The sequence below is a fragment of the Anabrus simplex genome, chromosome 1, assembly GCF_040414725.1.
Source record: "Anabrus simplex isolate iqAnaSimp1 chromosome 1, ASM4041472v1, whole genome shotgun sequence".
In the NCBI taxonomy this organism is placed as follows: Eukaryota; Metazoa; Arthropoda; class Insecta; order Orthoptera; family Tettigoniidae; genus Anabrus; species Anabrus simplex.
This window is the reverse complement of record NC_090265.1, coordinates 1,081,274,831-1,081,299,948: the sequence shown is the minus strand read 5'-3', so window position 1 is coordinate 1,081,299,948 and position 25,118 is coordinate 1,081,274,831. Positions and strand designations below refer to the sequence as shown.

The window sequence follows — 25,118 nt, the reverse complement described above, 5'->3', positions numbered from 1 at the left end:
CATCGTGAAGGCAGGCCCGCAATGTCCAGGACCCGTGCACAGGTCAACAGTGCGAATGCGATCATCAGACAGAACCGGCGCATTAAACTGAGAGAAATCACGACGTAGCTGAACATGTTGTATGGCAGTGTGTTCGCCATTGTTCACGAGGACTTTGGATATCGTAAGCTGTGTCAAAGATAGGTCCTATGTCTTCTCACCGATGAGCACAAGGGACTACGTTTCCAATCCTCCCTGGCATTTTTGCAATGCTATGCCACAGACGGCAACGGGTTTCTGCGGCGAATCGTCACAGGCAACAAAACGTGGGTCCACCACTTCACCCCCGAAATAAAGCGAACATCAATGGAATGATCATCACCACAATGAAAGAAGGCCATTCAACCTTCAGCCGGTAAGGTTATGGTGACAGTGTTCTTTGACATGGAGGGTTTGCTGCACGTGGAATTCATGCCAAAAGGAATGACGATCAACGCGCCGTCGTATTGTCAAACGTTGCACTGGTTGTGTAAAGCAATTAAAGAGAAGCGCCGGGGGAAATTGAGCACCGGTGTGATTTTGTTGCACAATAACGCAACACCTCACAAGGCCCGCCAAACGAGAGAACTGCTGCAGAGTTTCAAGTGGGAGGTCTGGCAACATCCACCCTACAGTCCCGACCTAGCTGGGAACTAATATGATGGGAACAGAAAATCAGCAAAGCCTCGCTGTTTCTCGGGTGTCAATTAATTACCGGTCATGTACGAAAGAAAGCCCAGAAGTTGTGGATGGCAAGCTCCATTTACAAAACTCGGTTGCATAGTATTGACGAGAAGATTTAACATGAAGGGAGGAAAGGTTAACAGTAACAAACAGAAGAGACTAAGGGATTTTTTCCGAAGGTGTTAACGGAGCTATGTTTCTTGTTTCACTACTGTATGTACTGTATCCTGTCTTCTAAATAGTTGCTACAATAAGTGTTATAATTAAAGTGTTGCCATAGAAAAGAGTTTCTTTGTATATTTTTAAGTACTGTTAAAAATACTGTATTCAGTAAAAGCCCGTAGATACATATGATTCAATTATGTGCTATACAGGCTCAAAAACGGTATTCTCTATATCTCAAAATTTCAATAATTCGAAATAAAATTTATCTCCTGAGGTGATTTGAGATATCGAGGTTCCACTGTATTTATATTACACAGACATACGCAACAAAACGCATAATTGTTTCCTTTATTAAACTGTAAAATGAATGGAAATTTAATTTTATAGGTATCTCTGAGCACTTGGAGATAAGTGAGATAACGTTTGTTATGTTTTTGGCCATAACGTGAAGAGAAAATACCAGAAACTGTCACCGACACAACTCCCTGAAATACATTCAAACTCATTCAAATTATGAAGTAATAATGAACAAAATTGCATCGAAATACATGAAACTACCACATACAAAACAGATCGGTATGTTTCATGCATTATTAACATACGACTCTGACACGGGGAAAAGCACGGAACTGCTAGAAAAAACATGTGGCCTACAACTCCAATGAAATTACACACAGAAACGATGTTAATAGTGCGCGAACTACACAATAAGAAAGTCATTCTTTTGTCCCGATTAACTGAGTCACTGATATAGATGTTGATTCCCATAGAGAACCTGAAATATTTGTCCCGAATGAGTACATTTATAATATCAATATAAATGGTCCGTTATTGAACATTATAAATTTTCCAGCTAACTCATTCCTGTTTGCCAGCGTTTTGCTCCCGTGTGCTAAGTTGGGCTCATCAGCTGGTACTTAGCACACCCACCAATGCACATGGCTAGTGCATACCGTGGAGGCCACTGTGTAGGCTACTTGGAGCCACACTTGACAATTTGAAGGAGACTATGAACACACCCGTGGCAATGCCTTTACCGTTGACTTTGCGTGTGATGCGCCGGACGTGTGTCTTGCTAAGGTGCTTCATGTCTTCCATCAATTCATTATCAGTGTTCAGAATGAGATCACAGTGGAAGATAACTCCACGAACCAGATTCAAGGTTTTATGCTCTTCTACTTTGACAGGGATTTCGCCAAAATGGTCACACTTAAGCAACTGATCTGCTTGGAGAGCAGTGCTGGTCTTAAGAAACAAACTACCATTGAGCATTTTCTTAAGATCCTCCAGTTCACCGTATACACCTTCGATGTGTCGACTGAAAAGGATCGACTTAACCAACTTGAAATCTTGCCCAACAGTTCTGGCAGCAGCCAGAAACCTAGGGAAACTGGAACCCAAACTAATTTGCTGCACTTGTTACCACAGGGTTGCCCCCCTTAGGGATTAAAATGTTAAAGACTCGGGTAGCGAACCACCCTGGTAAGGTAAGGGTGTGTTCTGCCCGAAGGCAGGTCCGAATCTCCGCAGAGGTGTACCTGAACTGGAGTTTACGTACGGTAAGGTGGCCAGTTCCTTTCCGCTCCTCCATTCCTTTACCCCCCACCAACAGCGTGTGGCAACCCATCCATTTCTCGACCACGCCCAATGTTGCTTAACTTCGGAGATCTCACGGGATCCGGTTTTCAACACGGCTACGGCCGTTGGCGAACTACCCTGAATAATTAAAAAAATGAATATGAATAGATGAGTAAATAAATAAACAAAGTATCAAACTTAGCTCACTACGAAAATCATACCTGCCAACTTACAAAAAAAGAGAAATCCAGAAGATCCTAAATTGGAAATATTTTAACAACACGCGCATACGTCAAAAAGTTTTGAGACACAGTGAAAAAGGATGGCAAGGGGGGGGGATTATAAACAATACTAATACAAGTCAAATACATGTAATGATCACCTCCGAAATTAAATACACAAAGTTACATCTTGATGAGTGCTCGTCTGTTTTCACTTAACACTGGGAACAGTTCACACAGTACACAAACAGTATTTTTCTGCACTTTAAATTTGCGGGTCACAATATGAATGTCACCATCAAAATTAAACTAAACATGTACACTTATTTACAAAATTTTGTCAAGTTCACAGTATGCAGGCTATTATCCATCACAGGTTGGAGTGGACAGATGGAGATGAGTTGCTTTCTTCAGAAATTCTGGAGGTAAACTACTTGAGTAACACGGACCAGTAATTCTGGTTTTCAAAACAGAAATAGAATCCAGAATTTACTTTGATATTGAGGACCTAAACTGACTTTGGTTCTTTTTCACCAAGCTGAGCACACGTTCACACTCAGTGTTGCTGTGCGGTAGAGTCAGAACAGAAAGCATTAGCCTGGATACATACTTAGGAACACCATCAGCTTCATGAATGTTCATCAAGCAAGCCCATTTGGTGTCATCTGTCAGATTCTCACTCTCAACAGTAGCTTAGTCATCAATCTGAAGAGTTACAAATTGGTTCTGAAGCACATTCATTGCATCCTCATCCGACTCACTGTCCTTCCTCGGCAGCAATGATGGAAATATTTCTATAAAGAATTGTACAGAAGAAAACTGGGCATCTTCAACATCTGCAACCTTTGCAAGTTTCAGTACTCCATCATTGGGAGGGAACTTGTTAATATAATCACATGCTGTGCAGAAATAACCCCTGGCAGATGAAAAGAATGGTGATTTTCTCTATCATTAAGTTTCTTCACCAAGTTCATTGTCTCAATGCCAATGACTAGCTTATTATTGATTCTCTGATTGTCAATAGAATGGTATGGAACTTTTAATAAAAGGGAACTTTTGATCACTTTTAGTTTAACAAATCTGGAAAGCACCTGCTTTAACAGTTCGTCATTAGTTCTAGTAGTTTATGAATGTGAGGGGAAACGCTCTGAAGTGTAGAACTGAGATTATCAAATAAAGGAATGACAACATATGGGAAGGCACAGTGTGCCTTATTTAAGCCTGATGACAGAACCATAAAAAAGAATTTCTTCACGATTTTGAATAATGTTCTTATTCTTTAGAACAGGAGTGTCAGATTTTGAGACGCAAATCTTTCGAGAGCGACCAATTCTGACAACTCAGTAGCTTTCCTCTTTTCATGGTCTTTGGAACTACCAGGCTTGGCTTTTGGCATTGTAAATGATGTTAAGCTAGTAGTTAATGCACACTAAGCATTAACAAGCACCTCGTCTTTAAAGAAACCAAGTAGTGGATCCCATTGCTTTAACAGCCTCTGCAGACACCTTCCTAACGATAGTCATCTTGTGCAAACATGTTTCAGTATCTTCTTCGTTTCCTTCTTCTGAAGCTCTTAGAATTTCTTAAGGCGTTCCTTCCTCTTGCAACTCTTTTCTAAATAATAGAAGATGTCAACTAGTAGTTCATCAACTTTAACAGGCAAACTGCTTGCACCTTTCTCAGCAGCCAAGTTAATCAAATGGCATGAGCAACCCAGTACGAAGACAGATGACTTTGCTTCTCTTAAAACAGCAGCAAATCCATCCTTATTTCCAGTCATGATTGGAGCATTGTCGGAACAGAATGCTACACAATTTTGAATGGGTATTTCGTAACACTCTAAGTGTGAAATTACCAAATTACCAATGTTACATTCTGTTGAATCACCCACCAACTCTGGGACAGACAATCTTTTCCAGCTTTGCCACAAAACAGGTGACGACAACAGGGTAAAGTTAGCATTACTATTATTGCTCCCATCCGTAGCTAAAGAAAATGGTTCACGCTGCATGTAACCAACAAGTTCACTTCTTGAATCCGTAGCCATTTCTGTCAAAATGTGTGTGGTTTTCGTACGACCACAGCCATATTTCTTTGCAATTTCTGAACCTGGAAACATATTCCTAAACAGAGCCCCAGCATGATCAGAAGCAGCTAACGGGTTATGTTCAATTAAAAATGAAATGAACTAGCATTCTGCTTTTACTATATCAAGGTCGGCTGTAGAAGAGGTGAAGAAACTAATTAATTTTCTGACCGCCTCCTTAAATTTTGTACTGGAGATGTGTTTAACAGATTTACTAATTCTGTTCTTCCTCCGTGAGAAACATTTACATCACATGAGCACATGGAACAGAATGCAAATGTTTCATCTTTCCATGATCGTATAAAACAAGGAAATTCAGCAGAATATGCCTCCCTAAGAGACTGATAATGTTGTTTCTTAGTTGAACTCATTAAGCCTCTGTGGCTCAGGCGGCAGCGCGCCGGCCCCTCACCACTAGATACCGTAGTTCAAATCCCGGTCACTTCATGTGAGATTTGTGCTGGACAAAGCAGAGGCAGGACAGGTTTTTCTCCGGGTAGTCTGGTTTTCATTGTCATCTTTCATTCCACCAACACTCTCCATTAACATTTCATTTCATCTGTCAGTCATTTATCATTGCCCCAGAGGAGTGCGACAGGCTTCGGCAGCCGGCACAATTCCTATCCTCGCCGCTAGATGGGGGCTTCATTCATTCCATTCCTGACCCGGTCGAATGACTGGAAACAGGTTGTGGATTTTCAGTTGAACACCACTAAAAATACTAAATCGCTTACAAATTCCATGAGTTTCAGAACTACCGCCAATGTTACTCACACCCACATACAAACAAAGCCTTTCAGCTGCTACAAAGCATGACGCAGTTACTAAAGTTGTTATATATAAATTCACAGCCTGCTACTTTTCAGTGATTTCTTTTCTTAAAAGTCACAGACTGCTACTTGTTTGGGAACATCTCAGTGAATGAAGTAGCAGCTGAGGTCGAACAGGTGACAAAAGCACGGTGATAATAGACAATGTGATTATCATATACTTTTACTGGTCGAATTTCAAACACTGCATCTCGTAGTACCAGCTACTATTGAAAGTGAAAACAAATCCAATTTAACTGCAGAAAGCGAAATCAAGTGCAGATATTCAAAATCCATACAATAACGTTTACCCATACAATAGTAAAACACACTCAAAATCCGTATATTTTACAGAAGAACGGAATACTTAGCAGATATGGAAGATTCATCTCGCTTCATACCAGACCCCGCCCAGAGAAATGAGATCACGGTTGGACATACATCAAATTTAGCTCACCAAAGAAGTGCTGATCTAGGCAGGGTTGTGTTCTAAGAAACCTCTTATGTCAAGGAGTACGTCAGTAATTTAAAAGATCATCATCCACTGTTCCCTCTTTTTCCTCTGGTGTGTGGTCCATATTTTCTTGATCAGCAAATATATTATTGAAGTATCTGTGATAAGTTGCAGGAATGTAAAGAAGTGAGCAAAGATTTGTAAGCTTTTCTGGTGAAAGAACTACAGGTTTAGTGTACTTATTTCGCAAATAAATTGATGAAGGTTTGAAATGATGAACATAACTCTTTTTACGTCCTTTCTGCATATTTACTTAATAAGGTTCTCCGTTGTAAGCAGGTTTAATACCAAATCCCATTTTGTGGTTGTTGGAAAAACAAAAGCTCTTCCCTCTGAAAATATTGTACCCTTAACTTGCTATTTCATTATGCGATGTTACAGAACTCCTACATCTTTAATTGGGTCTCTCTTTGCTAAAATGACATCAAAAGTGCCCTTCTTTCTGCAAATTCTAATTAGTTGGCCACAATGAATCACAGTAAACACTTCTTTTCTTTTTTTTTCCTTAGATACAATTCTATATTCACAAAATCATGATCAAAAGGTAGATACGAGTGGCCGGGTACCATAAATATGTGCTCAATTTTTGAGAAATGGTCTACCTGAATGTACCTGAGACAGGTCAAAACCATATTCAATTTTTTTTTCTGCCCATTGCTGAAAATATATAAAGCACTTCTGATGGTATTTTATTTTCAGTATAGTCCATGAGGCAACTTGAAATTTCAAATGAGCCTTGTGTTCCAGTGCTTTCATCCCATAGGTACATTGAAGCAGTTCTGTCCATTGTAATGTGGACATAAGATTGTACATCTATAAATTCCTCTTGTCAGATTGTATTCCAGAATTTATATTTGATGTTGGAAGTGCTTGTTATATGTCTATGGCAATGACACAAACTGTTGGATCCTTGTTATCAGCTATCTGCTTTAACAGTGTTTGTGCAATCTTAGCTCTTTACATTCATGCAAATTCATTTCTCATTTTCATTCCTTTACCTGTTCAGAATCAATGTCTTCTCTCATCGCCTCCAGTTGTCACTTTCTTTTGTCACAATAGTTGCAGGTGTTAGACATGGGAGGTGAAAATCCAACATTAAATTCAGAGTTTAGAGTTTGGTGGTAGAATGATCCAGAAACTGGGCAATCCTCAGCATGATTTTCAACAACCCAATCACAACAGGCTTCGTACATTTTGGAGATAACTAAAACCAGATGCCAAATACCATATTTCTCCAAATCCAAGAAGACCCCCACTTTTTCCTTTAAAAAAAATTAAATCTGGCTTAAAAAGTACTTTGTGAAATCATAATTTTATAACAAATTTCAAAATGTAATGTGAGAAATAATATAAACACAAGTATCATGAAAATCCTACCTACTTCCCTAATCATTTTCATTAGATGTATCTGATGCTGCCTTTGAAAGTTCAGGGAATTCCTATTCGCAAGCCGACATTCGTACCGCATGTTGTGTTACGGCCATTTCAACCTTGTGCCTTACACCTCATGTGTTTTTTGACATGCTCTATTGGTGGAAAAATATCTAATTCCCTCCATGGGAACTTAGAATTTCCATTCGGAATTGCTAGGCGGGCAATAATTCCATTGTGGAGATTTATCTCCCGTATGCAGTTATCAGACTGTGCCTCTTATAATGGACTTCTGATAAGTTCACCTGCATACACCCCAGTGTCAGTGGGTAGGGTCTGACACATCCCACTCTGATGAGTCTAGTGTCAGACCTAAGACAAAACGCTGGTTGATAGAGCAAACGCCTGAAAAAGCGTTACATCTCATCTGTTTTTTGATATGCTCTATTGGTGGAGGAAAAAAAAAAAAAAAAGAAATCTAATTCCCTCCATGGGAGCTTAGAATTTCCACTTGTGTCTTTTGTGCACATACCTCACAATTCCATGTTAGACTTCTTTAAAGAATCCTTGTTGCGGGCCACTGAATGCCTTTCTTCTATAGTACGCATTTTTAGACTACCTTTGTCTTCAAGTCAATGCCAAACATTGGCTTTAGGTATACCGTATTTTCTTGTGGCTGCACAATTATTCTTTATTTCTGCGTGTTTAATAATAATTAATTTAAAATGGGCACCAGAATATCGAAGAGAACTCGTTGAATATTTGCCGGCAATACTTGTTCCACGTGCCTCTACAATATGACGATCCATCATGAAAGTATTCCTGTTGTCTGTAAAACTCTTACTAAGCGTCTGGTACTTCAGACTGCTGCTAGACACACATCTCACTTGAAGCTTCAGCCGCCTTCAGTGGCTACCGATGTACAGTATATTAAAGATGCGGACACTGAAGGTCACCGAGTTTTGTGCACCGTGATATGGCCAATCTGCCCTTGCGTTTTTCGTGCACATACCTCACAATTTCATCTTCGACTTCTATAAAGCATCCTTGTTGTAGGCTACTGAACGCATTTTTTGTACAGTACACTTTTTTAAGCTATCTTTGGCTTCACGCTAATGGCGAACATTGGCTTTAGTTATGCCATATTATCTTGCGGCTGTACAATTATATATTTCCACATGTTTAATAACAGTTAACTTATAATTTGTGTCATTTTATCGATGAGAACCCACTGAAAATTTTCTGGCATTACCTGTTCCACGGGTCTCTTCAATACAACAATCCACTGCGAAAATATATCTGCTGACTATAAAATAGTTTCTAAGCGTAAGGTACAGCAGAGGTGTTATAACTCCGTTACTGAGTAATTGTGGCCTTTCTAAGAATTCTAAGGGTTGCAGCCTTGCTATTCCAATTTGAATGTCATTTCCTACACAGCTGGGGCTTGGAAGTATGGTACATTATAGTCGATCTTGCAAATAGCTCAAGAGAATAGGCAATACTTGTTCCACGTGCCTCTAGAATACAATGATCCATCATGAAAGTATTACTGTTGTCTGTAAAACTCTTACTAAGTATCTGGTACTTCAGACTGCTGCTAGACATACGTCTCACCTGCAGCTTACATTAAGAGTTAAATACTTAGAATATGAATGAAATAATAATAATAATAATAATAATAATAATAATAATAATAATAATAATAACAACAACAACAACAACAACAACAACAACAACAACAATAATAATAATAATAATAATAATAATAATAATAATAATAATAATAATAAACTGACTGTAGTAATACATTAGTGGCCTCTTCATTGTAAATTAATACATTCTGAACAATGCGCCCTCTTCACAGTGCGAGAAATGTTACCGCCTTCCTTGCAAGGCGACCTGTGATTTTTCACCTGAAATTCTGAGAAAAACTGTCGTCTTGAATTTGGAGAAAAATGGTATTTCCTGTATGGACTTTTAGCTCTTCTGTAATGACTAGATAAGACAGGGAAACTGTTAATGTGTGCAATTACTTTTTCTCTGTCTGAATCAGGTATTATTCTAGTGTTTTCTTGATGGCCATAATGATCTCTATCAATGGTCCCAGTTCCTCTAACTTTATCACGAACAGTACAAAGACTTTTTTCACTCAAACCACGAATGTTCCAAAAAGCTACTGTGCAAACTTTATAACTATTATTAACACGAATCACTTTATAACCTAATGTGCGCAATCTGCGAGAACCCCTGCCCGTTACACAAGAACTTTCCACATCCACACTTGTCATTCGTTTTTTTAAATAGGTTTTCTGTAAATTGTAATCTCCTATTTACCAAACTTCTCAAAATAATCAATTTTATCTCAACCCCTTTCCTCAAAATAACCACATCGGCAAGGAGGCCCTACTTTCTTTACACTTACAACATTTATAGTTTTTGAACTGTAATATTCTTCACTTGTATTTTTCTTCTTCTTGGCCATGTTTATTTTCTGTTTGTGCTTCAGTATAAAGCACTTTCTAGGATAACTTATGTGATAAGAAGGAGAAGCACTGCCTGTATCACTCTGTTTGTGCTTAATAAAAGAAAATAATAATGAAAAGTCTACACTACAAATTTCATTCCTTGAATGATATGGTTAAAAGCACAAATTTATACACACAACACTAAATACACCAAATAGATATTACTGCAAGATACTGAGAATGTGTGTTATAACTAGCTTTTAAAGCAAAAGACAGAACAAAAAGCTAAACTTTCAAATATATACCAGCATACAAGAAAGATTAAATGCAGACAAAAACTAAAACAAGAAATAACCATTAAAATACTTAAGGTATTTATGAGGATGAAAGGACTGAAAACAAATACTACTCTTTGTTAAGAGATTTATTGACCTGTGCTGTTAAAAACATCCTGGCTGGCATACTGGCTCACATGCCTTTGCTATTCTCGAGATTTAGCTGCAGTGCATAAGGTTGAATGCCATGCTATATTCAAATGGAGGTTTCCTTCATAACCAAGGCGTATTGACCATTCACACTTAACCGACATGAAAGAGTACCTTTCATACTATATACTGCAGGCAAAAAAGGCATACTTTGGCACATACGCCTCTTCTATTCTAAGAGCCTCATATATACTGCAATGTCTTATATGCACAGACATCACCTTATTTACAATTCCTTCAAACCTACTTACCAAACAGTACCAGCTCTTAGACCTTGGACAATATGCATAGCTTTGTCAATGTCCTTTGTGAAGACAGCACCTGCCAGACCATAATCAGTCTTATTTGCTCTTGCAATCAACTCGTCCATAGTCTTAAAACGGATAATTTGTTGAACTGGCCCAAAGATCTGAAAAATGTTTGATAACACATTAGATCAGTCAACATTCAATACTATGTTTAGTCAATTCATAAATAATTAAGCGGGTTGTCAGGATTACATGCATTTAAACTGATCGTACACTTAACAAGAAAGATCTGCTCAAAGAAATTAATGGCACATATTTGTTAAAACTATAAAAACCACAATTTTCTATTTCAGGCCTACTTTACATTGTGGAGTGTGGTAACTACTATAAAGGATCTGATTTACATTAAAAACAATGGATAATAATAGTTCTTGATTGTTTAAATATTTGAAGTCGTCATCGTCAAGCCATTTCCAGTTGATCTGGTATGCTGCAAAAGTACTCTCCATCTCTATATATCAATGTACACTTCTTCCCTATGGACGTAGAATCTTTCCATACATCTTCCTCCAAGGTTTCTCCTCTTCACAGATACTATGAAATTTCCTTAGAATGCTAACTCCCTCTGCAGCGATTAAACATTGTAATCTTGGTATAAACATGATGTGAGTAAAATGGTGTGTCAGTAAGAGACGAAAACGCATTGTTTCTGCGCAGGTGATGTCACGCGAGAAACACTGCGAGAAACTGGTCTCCACAGCCACATGGCTTGCCGCTGTTGTATTTTTACTGTGATAAACATGTGTTATGTATTGAAATACGTGCTGTAATATAATTTGAAGCTCTGTAATTATTCTCATTAATGTACACGGATCACACCTTTGAAAATGCTGGGCTGTGCAGTAGGAGGCTGTTTAAGCTACTACAGGAAAACTGAAGGATCAGACATAAATTATTTTTCATTCCCGAAAAATGAAGACCTCGCCAGACTATGGGAAAACGCACATCGGTGCAATGATAAATTTAGTTTGAAACATGGAACGTATTTATAAAACATGATAAATTATTACTATATTTATTCAATACATGCTGTGTTTAATTAATACAAAAGTTTCTTATTACTTTAGGTCGAGTTTGCTTGCTTCATTTTGCTATGACGTGCTTTGAAATCCCTTCAAGACAACAACTACTAAATTATCAGAATACGAACAGCCATAATTTAAAACTGGATGCGTGAGAATATATCACTAGGACGAAATATATTAACTCCTAATAATGACAGGAGGCTTGAGAGGGAAGAAAAAGAGAAATCTACATAAGGATGTAGCCGAGCTTCTAAGATCGCTGGTTGCTGATTTGAACAAGTAAGTTAAGAAACCAATAAATACATGTTTAAATGTTATATAACATTACCATTTTTTTTCAACAGAAAGAATAAATAACTTGTCTATGTTGATTTTAGGGAAGATAGAAGAAAATGAGGACTGTAACGGAGACAATGGAACTAACGAGTTGGATGATTTGAGAAGCAAGATCCTACTGTTGGAAAGAGGAAATAATGACTTAAGGAAAAAATGTGAACAACTATTAAAGAATGAATGGGAATTACAACTAAAAAAGGCAAATTATATTTCTGAGATAATTACTTCAATGTTTGGACATATTTTTTTCTCTTGGGCAAATAAAAGTGTTAATGAACCATGAAAATAAAAGCAAAAGTAGAAGTGAAAGAGTTTGTTGGACTTCAGACGATATATCAACAGCAATACCATTGTGAAGTGTTAGTTGAAAGGCATACCGTTGCCTAAGAGCCCATCATTACCTATTTTCGGCTCATCAACATCGCGCACATGGGCAGCATGTTTCAATGTAGAACTGCATGTACTATGCGATGCGTTTGTTTTAATAAAAATGAAGGCCCATGAATTAAGCAGTCAGGAGCATTTAACCATGCTGGTATTTGATTAAATTTATATATCGAATGAAATTTGCATCGATAAGAAATTGCAACAGAGCGTAAGACCACACAAGACTTGTCAAATTGTCATAGCTAGAGGCTTAGTAAAAGTGTGGATGACTCCAGAACATGTAAATATCCTTGAAGCTTTCAAAGTTATGCTATCAAAAGAAACAATTAATCAGGAAGTCTTGAAATACATTGCTGGCTATATCGCTCACAAATTTTGCAACAAATATTCCTATTTAGGTACAACTGTTCAGCATCCAAAACAAACAAACAAACAAACAAACAAACAAACAAACAAACAAACAAACAAACAAACAATCAAACAAACAAACAAACAAACAAACAAACAGACCAGCTCCAATGTGTTTCAAGAGGAAATTTAATGAGTCCCAGTGAAAAGATACTGAAAGTTACACATATACTGGAGAAAGAATTTAATGACATTCACAGTAATTACCGTTGCGGGGAACCCTACATATTTGACAAACTAACACAGAGAACCATGATGCAATTACCGCCAGTGGTGAAAATTCCTCGAGAAGTGATTTTAACCTTAGCACGCACAAAATCTTGTATTGGTTTAAAACCATTAAACAGGAAGAGCATTATTTTATATACTCAGAGAAAAACGTTCAGGAAAATTTAAAAAATTACAAACTACTAGTGCCATAACGCTTATGTATAAGGTATTAATTACATAAATATAAGAGTTAAATACTTAGAATATGAATGACATTTGTAAATTAATACATTTTGAACAATGCACCCTCTTCACAGCGCAAGAAATGTTACCACCTTCCTTGCTTTGCTACCAGTGTGACGTCACTGCAGTAGAGTGGATGCGCACTGACACACCATTATACTTACATATAAATTCCATTAAGGCAATGTAAATTCTCCCTTGGTTTAACAATAGTCTTAACCACAAATATCTCTATTACAATTGCTTTTCTGATGCCAATGATGCATTGGTCTCCCAATACTACAACATTACAAACTCAGTAAGAGTCCAATTCCAGATGTGGTATTCTAAAGCAAGTGGAGTTTGCACTTTGTAATACAATATACAGATTTAGCCATATGATTTTTACAAAACTTTTTACCAAAGTTAATTTGAAAGTCTGGTGTGCTAGTTTTGCTCTGGGACATTAATGTTCGACCACATGTTAAAACAGAGCACCTTGATGAAGGATACTGCAGATGATGCAGTCTCCTGACTGTTTCAGGAATTTAGGCCTAAAGGGGAAGCAGTCATTTGAGAGGGAGAACCTATGAAGCTTACGAGTACTTACAAACTAATACTGACCATTATGAGGTCATTTGTCATAATAAAATATACTACATTATAATCATAGCAGGCATTTTTTCACCTGTTATTGTTACATTTTTATTTAAAATAAGCATGCATCCGTGTTGAAATTATACATAGGTCACCAGATGGCAAGACTTCAAAAGACTTTCACAAAATTGCCACAATCACATTATTATCGTTATTACTATTATTAGCACGATATACCACTATTAACTTGAATTTGCATCATAATCACCTGGCACGCAAAAGACATTCCCACATGATAATTTCTACTCAATCAATCAATTCCTACTGATCTGCATTTAGAGCAGTTGCTCTGGAGGCAGATTCCCTATCTGTTGTTTTTTCCTAGCCTTTTCTTAATTGATTGCAAAGAAATTGGAAATTTATTGAACATCTCCCTTGGTAAGTTATTCTAATCCCTAACTCCCCTTCCTATAAACGAATATTTGCGCCAATTTGTCCTCTTGAATTCCGCGATCTTTCCTACTTTTAAAGACGCCAATCAAAATTATTCATCTACTGATGTCCTCCCGCGCCATCTCTCCAATGAAAACTCGGAACATACCACTTAGTCGAGCAGCTCGTTTCCTTTCTCCCAAGTCTTCCCAGCCCAAACTTTGCAACATTTTTGTAACGCTACTCTTTTGTCGGAAATTGCCCAGAACAAATCGAGCTGCTTTTCTTTGGATTTTTTCCAGTTCCTGAATCAAGTAATCCTGTAAACCCCAATGAAGATCTTTCCTTATATTAATAACTAGGTACTTACAATGATCCCCAAAGGGAACTTTCACCCATCAAAGCAGTAATTAAAACTGAGGGGACTTTTCCTATTTGTGAAACTCACAACCTGACTTTTATCAACATTTATCAACTGTCCATCTCACAACATTATCGAGGTCATTTTGCATTTGCTCGCAATCTTGTAACTTATTTATTACTCTGTACAGAATAACATCATCTGCAAAAAGCCTTATTTCTGATTCCACTTCTTCACACATATCATTGATATATATAAGAAAACATAAAGGTCCAATCATACTGCCTTGAGGAACTCCCCTCTTAATTATTACAGGGACAGATAAAGCTTCACCTACTCTAATTCTCTGAGTTCTATTTTCTAGAAACAGAGCCACCTATTCAATCACTCTTTTGTCAAGTCCAATTGCACTCAATTTTGCCAGTAGTCTCCCATGATCTATCCTATCAAATGCCTTAGACAGGTCAATCGTGGTACAGTCCAATGGACCTCCTGAATCCACGATATCTGCTATATCTTGCTGGAATCCTACAAATTGGGCTTCAGTGGAATAACCTTTCCTAAACCCAAACTGCCTTCTATTGAACCAGTTATTAATTTTGCAAACATGTCTAATATAATCACAAAGAATGCTTTCCCAAAGCTTACATGCAATGCATGTCAAACTGACTGGCCTGTAATTTTCAGCTTTATGTCTATCACCCTTTCCTTTATATACAGGGGCTACTATAACAACTCTCCATTCATTTGGTGAAGTTCCTTCATGCACAGAATAATCAAACAAGTACTTCAGATATGGTACTATATCCCAACCCATTGTCTTTAGTATATCCCCCGAAACCTTATCAATTCCAACTGCTTTTCTAGTTTTCAACTTTTGTATCTTTCTGTAAATGTCATTGCTGTCATGGGTAAATTTTAATACTTCTTTCGTATTAGTCACCTCCTCTATCTGGACATTATCCTTGTAACCAACAATCTCTACATAATGCTGACTGAATACTTCTGCCTTTTGAAGATCCTCGCATACACACCCCTCTTGTTCATTAATGATTCCTGGAATGTCCTTCGTGGAACCTGTTTATATCTTTAAGTACCTATACATACTCTTCCATTTTTCACTAAAATTTGTATGGCCACAAATTATGCTTGCCATCATGTTATCTTTAGCTGACTTCTTTGCAAGATTCAATTTCCTAATAAGTTCCTTCAATTTCTCCTCACTTCCACAGCCATTTCTAACTCTATTTCTTTCCAACCTGCACCTCCTTCTTATTCTCTTTACTTCTGTTATAATATAGTGGATCTTTACCATTCCTTACCACCTTTAAAGGTACAAACCTATTTTCACATTCCTCAACAACTGCTTTAACCCATCCCAGAGTCATTTTACATTTTTATTTACCATTTTCCACCGATCATAGTCACTTATTGAAAACTCCCTCATGTCTGTTTTCATCAGCCATATGGTACTGCCCAATAGTCCTAATTTTAATATCTTCCTTTCTTTCACATTTATTTTTAATTACCACAAAAACAGCTTTGTGATCACCAACACCATCTATTACTTTCGTTTCTCTATAGAGCTCATCTGGTTTTACCAGCACCACATCCAGAATATTCTTCCCTCTAGTTGGTTCCATCACTTTCTGTATCAGGTGCCCTTCCCATATTAACTTATATGCCATTTGTTGGTCATGCTTCCTGTCGTTCACATTACCTTCCCAATTGACATTTGATAAATTGAGATCACCCGCTACAATCGCGTTCCTTTCCTTATCGTTTCCCACATAGCTGATTATCTTTTCAAATAATTCTGAATCAGCATCTGCGCTACCCTCTCCTGGTCTGTACCCTCCAAAGACATCAAGTTGCCTATTATCTTTAGAGATAAGCCTTACCCCTAGATTTTCATGTTTGTCATCTTCAACTTTTTCGTATTTTTCAATTCAAAACAAACACATACAATCCTTTTAATATTTTTCTATACTTTATGCAAGAATGTACTAAGTATTTTCACACTGAGATAGCTTGTTTCTTCCTAAAAATTTCACTGGGATAAAAATTTGAAATTATGTATTTCAAAGTTTAGTTAATATTTAATTCAATTTAATTTGTTTCATTTGGTCTCAAATATTTATTTGATTTATTGTTGAAGAGGCATTTCTGCCCACTCTTATTTCCAATCTTACTGTATAACTACTGTGATATACAACAAAAATTAAAATATGAAAATTAATACTATACTTATGGACTATCAACCGTGGTAAGTATGTATTTCAAGTTAGTATTTTAAACCTTAATTGGGGAGCTTGGTAGACAATGGGTCACTCCCAGGTGGGGAGCAATTTCCCTGATTGAAGAAAATATTTAATTATTTGCTTAAAAACAATCTTAGACTAAAATGAAATACAGAAGAGCCCTAAGAGAAATATTTACTTGAATATAGTATATTTAACTGTATATTTAATTGTTTTCAATACTTTGCACAAGAACATACTAAGTGCTTTAACACTGAGATACCAAGCTTGTTTCTTCCTATAGCAAAGCTCTCGTTTTCGTTTATACAGTAACTTATACCTAAATATTTTAGGCAGTTTACATGTACTTAAAAGATTTATAATGGAGTAATTTATAATACTCATGAAATTTTTTGTTATGTTGGTTAGCGCTTTTGAGGGATCCAGTTTATATACCTACAATTCAAAGTGACACACACAACTATATTACAGTAGACTACAGTAATATTTACAGTATCTACAGTCTTCACAGTTTTCTGTATTTTATAGCTATTCATTATGATACGCACGGAAGCAGATCATGTTACGTACCCTGTTCCGGCTTCGAATAATTTGTATGATTCCATTCTGAAACGAGATCTTTTCTTGGTATGTAAACTTTCCAACCTAGCCACACTTTCCATAACAAGAGGTTCTCAACAATTGACACTTTGCCATCAGGGGTATAAGCTTCCAAAAATGTTGCTACCAGATGGTCAAACACTGGGTTTATCTTGTATATTTTGGGAGGAATTTGTCCATTATATACCTCATTGTCAGATAAATGAAAAAAGCTGTGGAGGAAAATCTAATAATAGTAATAATAATAATAATAATAATAATAATAATAATAATAATAATAATAATAATAATAATGATGTTTATACTTTACGTTCCACCGACTATTTTTACGGTTTTCAGAGATGCTGAGGTGCCAGAATTTAGTCCCGCAGGAGTTCTTTTGCATGCCAGTAAACATACAGACACAAAACTGACGTATTTGAGTACCTTCAAATACCACTGGACTGAGCCAGAATCAAACCTGCTAAGTTGGGGTCAGAAGGCCGGCCAATGCTTCAACCGTCTGAGCCACTCAGCCTGCCGAGGAAAAATCTCTTCCATGTCATCAGCTCATAGAAAATACGTGTAGTCAACAAGCAATTGCAAGAAATATGATGTCCTAATTTAGGTTTCTGTACAATTCCCTGTGGCAACAGTATGCCCTTAAGAAGTTTATTTCATCCTTACTTGTCTGGACCTGGTCTTGATTTTGACTCCTTATTTTCATCTTACTAAACTAGGTTTTATGTGCGATTTTCTTCTGGGCATCTTTTGTCTGTTCAAAAAATAATTCAAATATTTTGCTCAGTTTTGTTTTCCATTAAAACTCTCCCTTTACATCATGATGGAATTTTGGATCAAAGCAGGACCTTCTTGTCCATTTTCAGTCTAAGCTGAAGAAGAAGTTGCACGGTTGGAACATTATCTGTATTATCGTCACCACTGTCATAGTCATGATCACTACTTGAAGTGGAATAGAACAAGAGTTGTCTTTTTTGCGACTGCTGAAAGTATGCATCAGCTGAGCCCAAGCCTATTTATTTGAGCCTGCAGTATTTGTTCCAAATAAATTCCTGTCACTTATGAATTCCCCTTCAGCAGAACTTAATTCACAAAGATCACAATCCTCCCCACTAAATTCCAACATTTTGTTTATCATGACCCGTAAATCATCTTCCCCTTATGGCGGGGGCCTGTAATTCCTTTCAGACATTTTAGCAGGAAAATGTACGAAGAAAAAAAAAAAAATCAAATATAACTCTGCAGTTTGGAAGGAAATCATGAATTGTGCCTGTATTACAGAATACATGCGTGCGATAATAAATGTTGTGTAACTCGCTGTACACACACACTCCAGTCGTGAAGGAATAACTCAAGACTGGGCATAATAAATCAGGTCATTCTAATGTGTCATCAAAGAGGTCTGTTTAATATAATAATCTCCAGAAATTCCATCTACAGCAATATTATTGTATCCAAGGGATGATTAGGCGATGAGCTTAAGCTTCAGTGCGAGGCTATTATGCTTTAGGTCTTTCTTGCCTGGACGTAAGATGCGTTCTTTATGATGCAACTTGTGGATGACACATTGGTATTAGAACATAGTTGAAAAAATTCACATCAGAGGGCAGACTCATCCAGAACACACTGCCGAAAAAGAAATAAACCTCTGTAGGCAGGCAACTGAGAAATTTTTTTAAAATTAGAATCGGTGGATATATCTGCATTCCCGCCGAGCAAGCGACTTGCAGCCGCGGATCTCACCGCATTGCCCACCGAACGGGTTAATGTCTCCTAAAATATACATTTTAATCTAAATTCATTTAAGGACTAAAACTATTCATATCGATGGTACACAAGTATGGTACTCTATTTAAGTCTCCTTTCTGTGTGAGTTCCCTTCTGACTGACCTTAAGAAGATCCTCTCCTCGTCAAATGTCTACGTTCTGCACTTTATTAACTGACCGACATACGCTGTTTAAAAGTGAGTTCATATGGTGATTGGTGTTTGACCTTTTAATAAAGAAAGTTAAATTATTTCTGTTACTTTCAACTGGTGAATACAGATTTATTTGGTTATCTACTTTACCTTTGAGAATTCTATGTAGGTATTTTAGACAATTAATTAACAATGCTTTTCTGTCAATGGAGCTTTACTGTAACAGTTTAATGTTACTAATTTTTTAAGATCATAATTTGATTCAAATACTAATAATAATAATAATCATGTTATTGGCTTTACGTCCCACTAACTACTTTTACGGTTTTCGAAGACGCTGAGGAGTCAGAATTTAGTCCAGCAGGAGTTCTTTTATGTGCCAGTAAATCTACTGACACGAGGCTGATGTATTTGAGCACCTTCAAATACCACCAGACTGAGCCAGGATCAAACCTGCCAAGTTGGGGTCAGAAGGCCAGCGCCTTAACCGTCTGAGCCACTCAGCCCGACAAGGTTCAAATACAGTTGGGGGAATTGCACCACTATACTGCAAGTGAATTTAACAAAGTACTCTTACCTCCTCCCTCGCTATTTTCATATCATCCTTAACATCGGCAAACACAGTAGGCTCGACAAAATATCCTTTGTCACCATGACGAGAGCCTCCAGCAACAATCTTAGCACCTTCCTTTTTGCCACTTTTAATCAGATCTAAGATTTTGTCCATCTGTTCTTTATCAATCTGAAATTAAAATGATGAAAGCAGGTTTATAACATATTCAGTTCAACGTATGTTAAATGCCAATCATGACAAATGTATTGCATTCCAAAATATAGTAGGATTCCAATGTTGCCATTAATTTTCTGTCCCCAATGCTTTACTTAATTAGCTGTAATGAGTATACCACCAAATAATGAATACATAGAAATGATTTAATCACCAATAACATACAAAGAGAAACAGTCTTAAATGTGACAGAGCAAGCTGACTGCGTGTTTAGGGCTGCGTAGCTGTGAGCTTGCATTCACAAGAGGGTGGGTTTGAATGCCATAGTCAGCAGCCCTGAAGATAGTTTTCCATGGTTTCCAATTTTTAAATGAAAACCTTTGATGCATTATTGCAACGTTAAACCACTAACAAAAAAGTCTTAAAAAGGCTTGACTTAGTGAAACAGGAAAGTTAAAAAAATATACAATAAATAATTCAGGCCAATTGCTCAAAGGTCACATTCCCCCTTTGACTAGGAGTTTAAACTAGACTAAGTTTCACAAGTCTTAATAACTGCAACATTATGTGAAAAACTGCATAGCAAGAAATGTGTGCTGAGTCATGAGAAATCTGATTTCAATCTAGTCTTTCAATCATTGAAAAGGTGTACTCTATGTAGGAACAACCACATATCTGAGTTAAAGAACAGATTCCACTGGTAACTCAACCATCATCATCATTATTTCCTGTTTCCCAGCTGAGACTGGGTGGGGGAAAATATTGTTCCTCTCCACTCCATCCTGTCTCTCCACCATTCCTCATCCTACATTGTGTTCCAGTCCAGGTTCAGTTGTCTTATGCTGTTCTTCACAGAGTCCATCCATTGTAACATTGGTCTTCCTCGTCCTCTCTTCCCTGTCATCTGTCTTTCCATTGCTTCTCTTGGCAGTTTTTCTTCTTTCATTTTTATTTAGTTTTTGCACATTTAGCTCTTTTCGTATGTCTTCATTTCTCATTACATTCTTCCTTCATACCTGCCAACTTTACAAAACCAAAAATCAGGAGATTTTGATAAGAAAATCAGGAAAAAATCAGGAGAAATCAGGAAATACATTATTGGTCAAAACTGCTTATTCTACGTCTAGCACAGTTCAGCACTATGATATATTTATAACACTTATTGTCTCAAAGCCCGACTGTTGCTATACGAAGCTACAATGCTAAAAATTACACATCTCTATTCCCTCACAGGAACTATGTGAGTGAGATGATCGGTCTCTGATAATATTTCAAAAAATAGCATGAATTCATGCTCCACACGTGTGAATCAGTCATGCACTTAGATGCCATTACTTAGCAAATGCATAGATTAATATATTGCATCAAGTTTCCGTGCGATTATGCGAAGCACAATACTGTCTGTATCAAATAACTAGCTGATGTACTCGTGCTTGCTACGGAATTCTCAGAAAGACTGTCCTTACAGTTTTCCCAACTGAAGTGTCAACATAGGTCATTACAATCACGTCAGTACGAATGTTAAAAGCAACGCTGTCATATGAAATATTCGAAAAAATTTAAAACAGCACATTATCTTACTTTTAACGAAAATAACACGGTGTCGATCTAACAGTTCAAAGTTCCAGAGCTAGAATGACCAGGACGCAGACAGCCATGAACACTCCTGTGTAATTATTCCATTTAAGTGTTCACACTGCTCATTCCAATCACTGCCCCAGAGTAGGGATTGAATAGCTGGAATACTATGATGATCCAGTGTGTTACGTACCAGTAGTATCAGAAAATTTATGAACCAGAGGAATAGCATGCTAAAGAAGAGCGAGATCTAACTTCCCTGTTACTTTCCGCCAATATTCAGGCAGGCTGTTATACGTAATAACAGTACGCAGCAGTTGGCTAAATGGTTAGCGTACTGGCCTTTGGCCACAGGAGTCCCGGGTTCGATTCCTGGCAGGGTCGGGAATTTTAACCATAATTGGTTAATTCTGCTGGCACTGGGTCTGGATGTATGTGTCGTCTTCATCATCATTTCATCCTCACCACGACGCGCGGGTCGCCTACGGGCGTAAAATCAAAAGACCTGCATCTGGCGAGCCGAACTTGTCCTTGGGCACTCCCGGCACTAAAAGCCATACGCCATTTTCATTTCAGTACACAGCAGTAATCCCATCTATCGGAGATAAATGGCAGAATAATACACAAAGCACATCACATCAAACAATGGCCAATGTAATGTTATTGTTGATCAATTTTATGAGCTTTCTATACTGCAGGCCTTCACATTTAGTTTTCTTCTGACTCTGTGATATTAGAGCATCTAATGTAAAGTGAGTCCTCCTTTCTTTCATGACTCCCTCTTGTGTTATTATTCCAGCGATCGTTCCTTCATGACTTTTTTCTCATTCTTATAATCATCTTCACAATTTAATTTAATTTTAGTCGGTACACTAAAACTGAATAAGACATAAATAATCGGAAATTGTATTCTCTATTAGTTATGTAGTAATTTTCGATATGACTAAGATAGGTAATCAAAAATTAAATTTCTGGCACCTTCCCTTAAACTACCATTTTGAACAGAGTGAATAAAATTATGTATAGCATAGACTGTAGTTCCTTATTCCCCGACATAACATACCGATTTTCATTAAATTCTGTTCTCCCATTTTCTCGTACCTTGGAGCTTATATGGACTTAGCAACTAAAATCCAAAGTCATAAATATCTCTTATCATAGCCGGTACGGTAAAAATGTATAAGACATAAACGATACGAAATTTTAAAATATATAACTTTAGTTATATAGTATTTATCAACAGGCCCAATAAAAATATAAATATTTGAGAATGACATCTTAGGCCTTCCTCTAAACTACCATTTCACTCAGTGTGAATAAAATTATTTATGGCCTAGACTGTAGTGACCTATTCCCCGACTTTATATAGCGATTTTCATTAAATTCTCTTCGGCCGTTTTCTCGTGATGGGCGTACAGACAGACAGACAGACAGACAGACAGACAGACAGACAGACAGACAGACAGACAGACAGACAGACAGACAGACAGACAGACAGACAGACAGACAGAAGTTACGGAATATTAAAACTTGCATTTCCCCTTGTTACTGTGGTCACGGCCGGTATGGAGATATTCTTTTTTAATTCTGAGCAATGTGCAGACAAAACTCTTATATTCTATTTATATTGAGATAAAATTAGTCAGAATTTTCTCCAAATGGCTCCTAAAATCTCTAGAAAAGTCACTAGTCATTATCATTGAAATTCTGTCACTAAATTACTAAAAAAGACTCCGTATATAACGACTAGTCTCTAGAATCATCTAGACTGATGTGAACGAACACGAAAATAGCACGCGAGAACGAGAGATTGACAATCTATATACGCGTCGCGATATACAGGTTTCAATAAACGTCGATATTTTGTTTGAAAGCGGCCAATGAGCGAAGGATTTCCGGCCACTGGCATAAAAAAAAGCTGAAACAGCGGGATTTAAAAACAAATGTCTGAAGTTCACCAAAGAATAAGCTAAAATCGTGAGAAATAATAGAATAATCGGGAAGCGGGAAAAACTGTTGAAAATCGGGAGTCTCCCGCCTAAATTGCGAAAGTTGGCAGGTATGTTCCTTGTCTTCTGTACCATACTCCTCAGGAATTTCATTTCAGCTGCCTGTACTCTGCTCTCATCTCTGAGTCATTGTCTAGGTTTCTGCTTCATATGTCAATGTAGGTAAGTAAAATCCCTTGTACATTATTTCTTTAGCCTTCATCAGTACATCTTTATTCCATATTAATCTCCATACCTGGTGGTAAAAGGTACTCCCCAGTTGTATTCTTCTACTAATTTCCATATCCAGCCTTCCATTTTCTATCATTTCCCTTCCCAAGTATTTGAAGTGTTCTACCATTTCCAGTTCCTTGTCTTCAATTTTGATAGCTCCTTTTCCTTTTTTACTTCCTCTACTCATCATCATTGTCTGCTCTTCTCCACGTTGATCCTCAATCCCCATTGTTCAATCTTTCTATTCAGTACATTCAGTTGTTGTTGTACCTCCCTATCTTCACCCAGATCACATCATCATCATCCACAAAAAACATTACATTAATTCTTTCCCCTCTATATTCTACCGCTCCTGCCTTTACGATGTCATCCATCACCTTTATGAACAGTAAAGGTGTCAACAAACTCCCTTATTTTAATCCATTGTCATTTCTAAACCATTCTGTTCTACCAAATAGTGTCTTCATACAGCTGCAAGAGTTACCATATATTGCCTTTATTGTCATAATTACAAAGATGCACATAGCAGATGCTGTTAATTGTGTACACTGTTTTATTTACAAATTATATACACGTTTATACACACAAAGTAATGAACTGCTATCTTGAACAAAACACTGCTAAGAAGAAGAAGAAGAAGTAGAAGAAGAAAAAGAAAAAGACTGCCACATTGGCATGTCAACCCTACCAACACAACAAAATCACAACATTTCACACAATTGACTAACGACTTTCACTAGCAACTCTCAGTAACAACTCAACTCCACTCCCAAGACTGTCTCTTTATATACTTTGCCTGGCCAGGCTTCTAGAAAAGTATGACATAATATGTTTTCTCAAATTTTCTTGAAGTCACCAATAACCTATTTACAAATGAATAAAATGTTCTATACAACTCTAGTGACAAAGATGTGCTGCATTGTTCTGGACTATTACCCTGTGTTGCACAACATTACATTGGATTTATACATCATATTTACATGTGTGTGTGTATGTTCAGTCCTCAGCCCTAAGGCTGGTTGGATCCTCAACAGCTCTGCCATCAGCTGTCATAGATGGCCTAGGTATCACTGAAGAGGCATACTAGGGAAATGAGGAGTGAAGTAGTTTCCCATTGCTTTCCTCACCG

At 37.2% G+C, this 25,118-nt stretch overlaps 1 protein-coding gene across 1 annotated transcript in view; it reads right to left on the bottom strand.

Moving 5' to 3' along the window:
* Positions 1–25,118, bottom strand: part of Aldh (Aldehyde dehydrogenase) — an 81,704-nt gene that overhangs the window by 4,815 nt on the left and 51,771 nt on the right. The window contains exons 8-9 of the mRNA XM_067137211.2: positions 20,040–20,204; positions 10,648–10,805 (exon numbers count right to left, since the gene is read on the bottom strand). Of these exons, the coding sequence (XP_066993312.2) occupies positions 10,648–10,805; positions 20,040–20,204 (323 nt within the window). The remainder of the gene's footprint in view (positions 1–10,647; positions 10,806–20,039; positions 20,205–25,118) is intronic.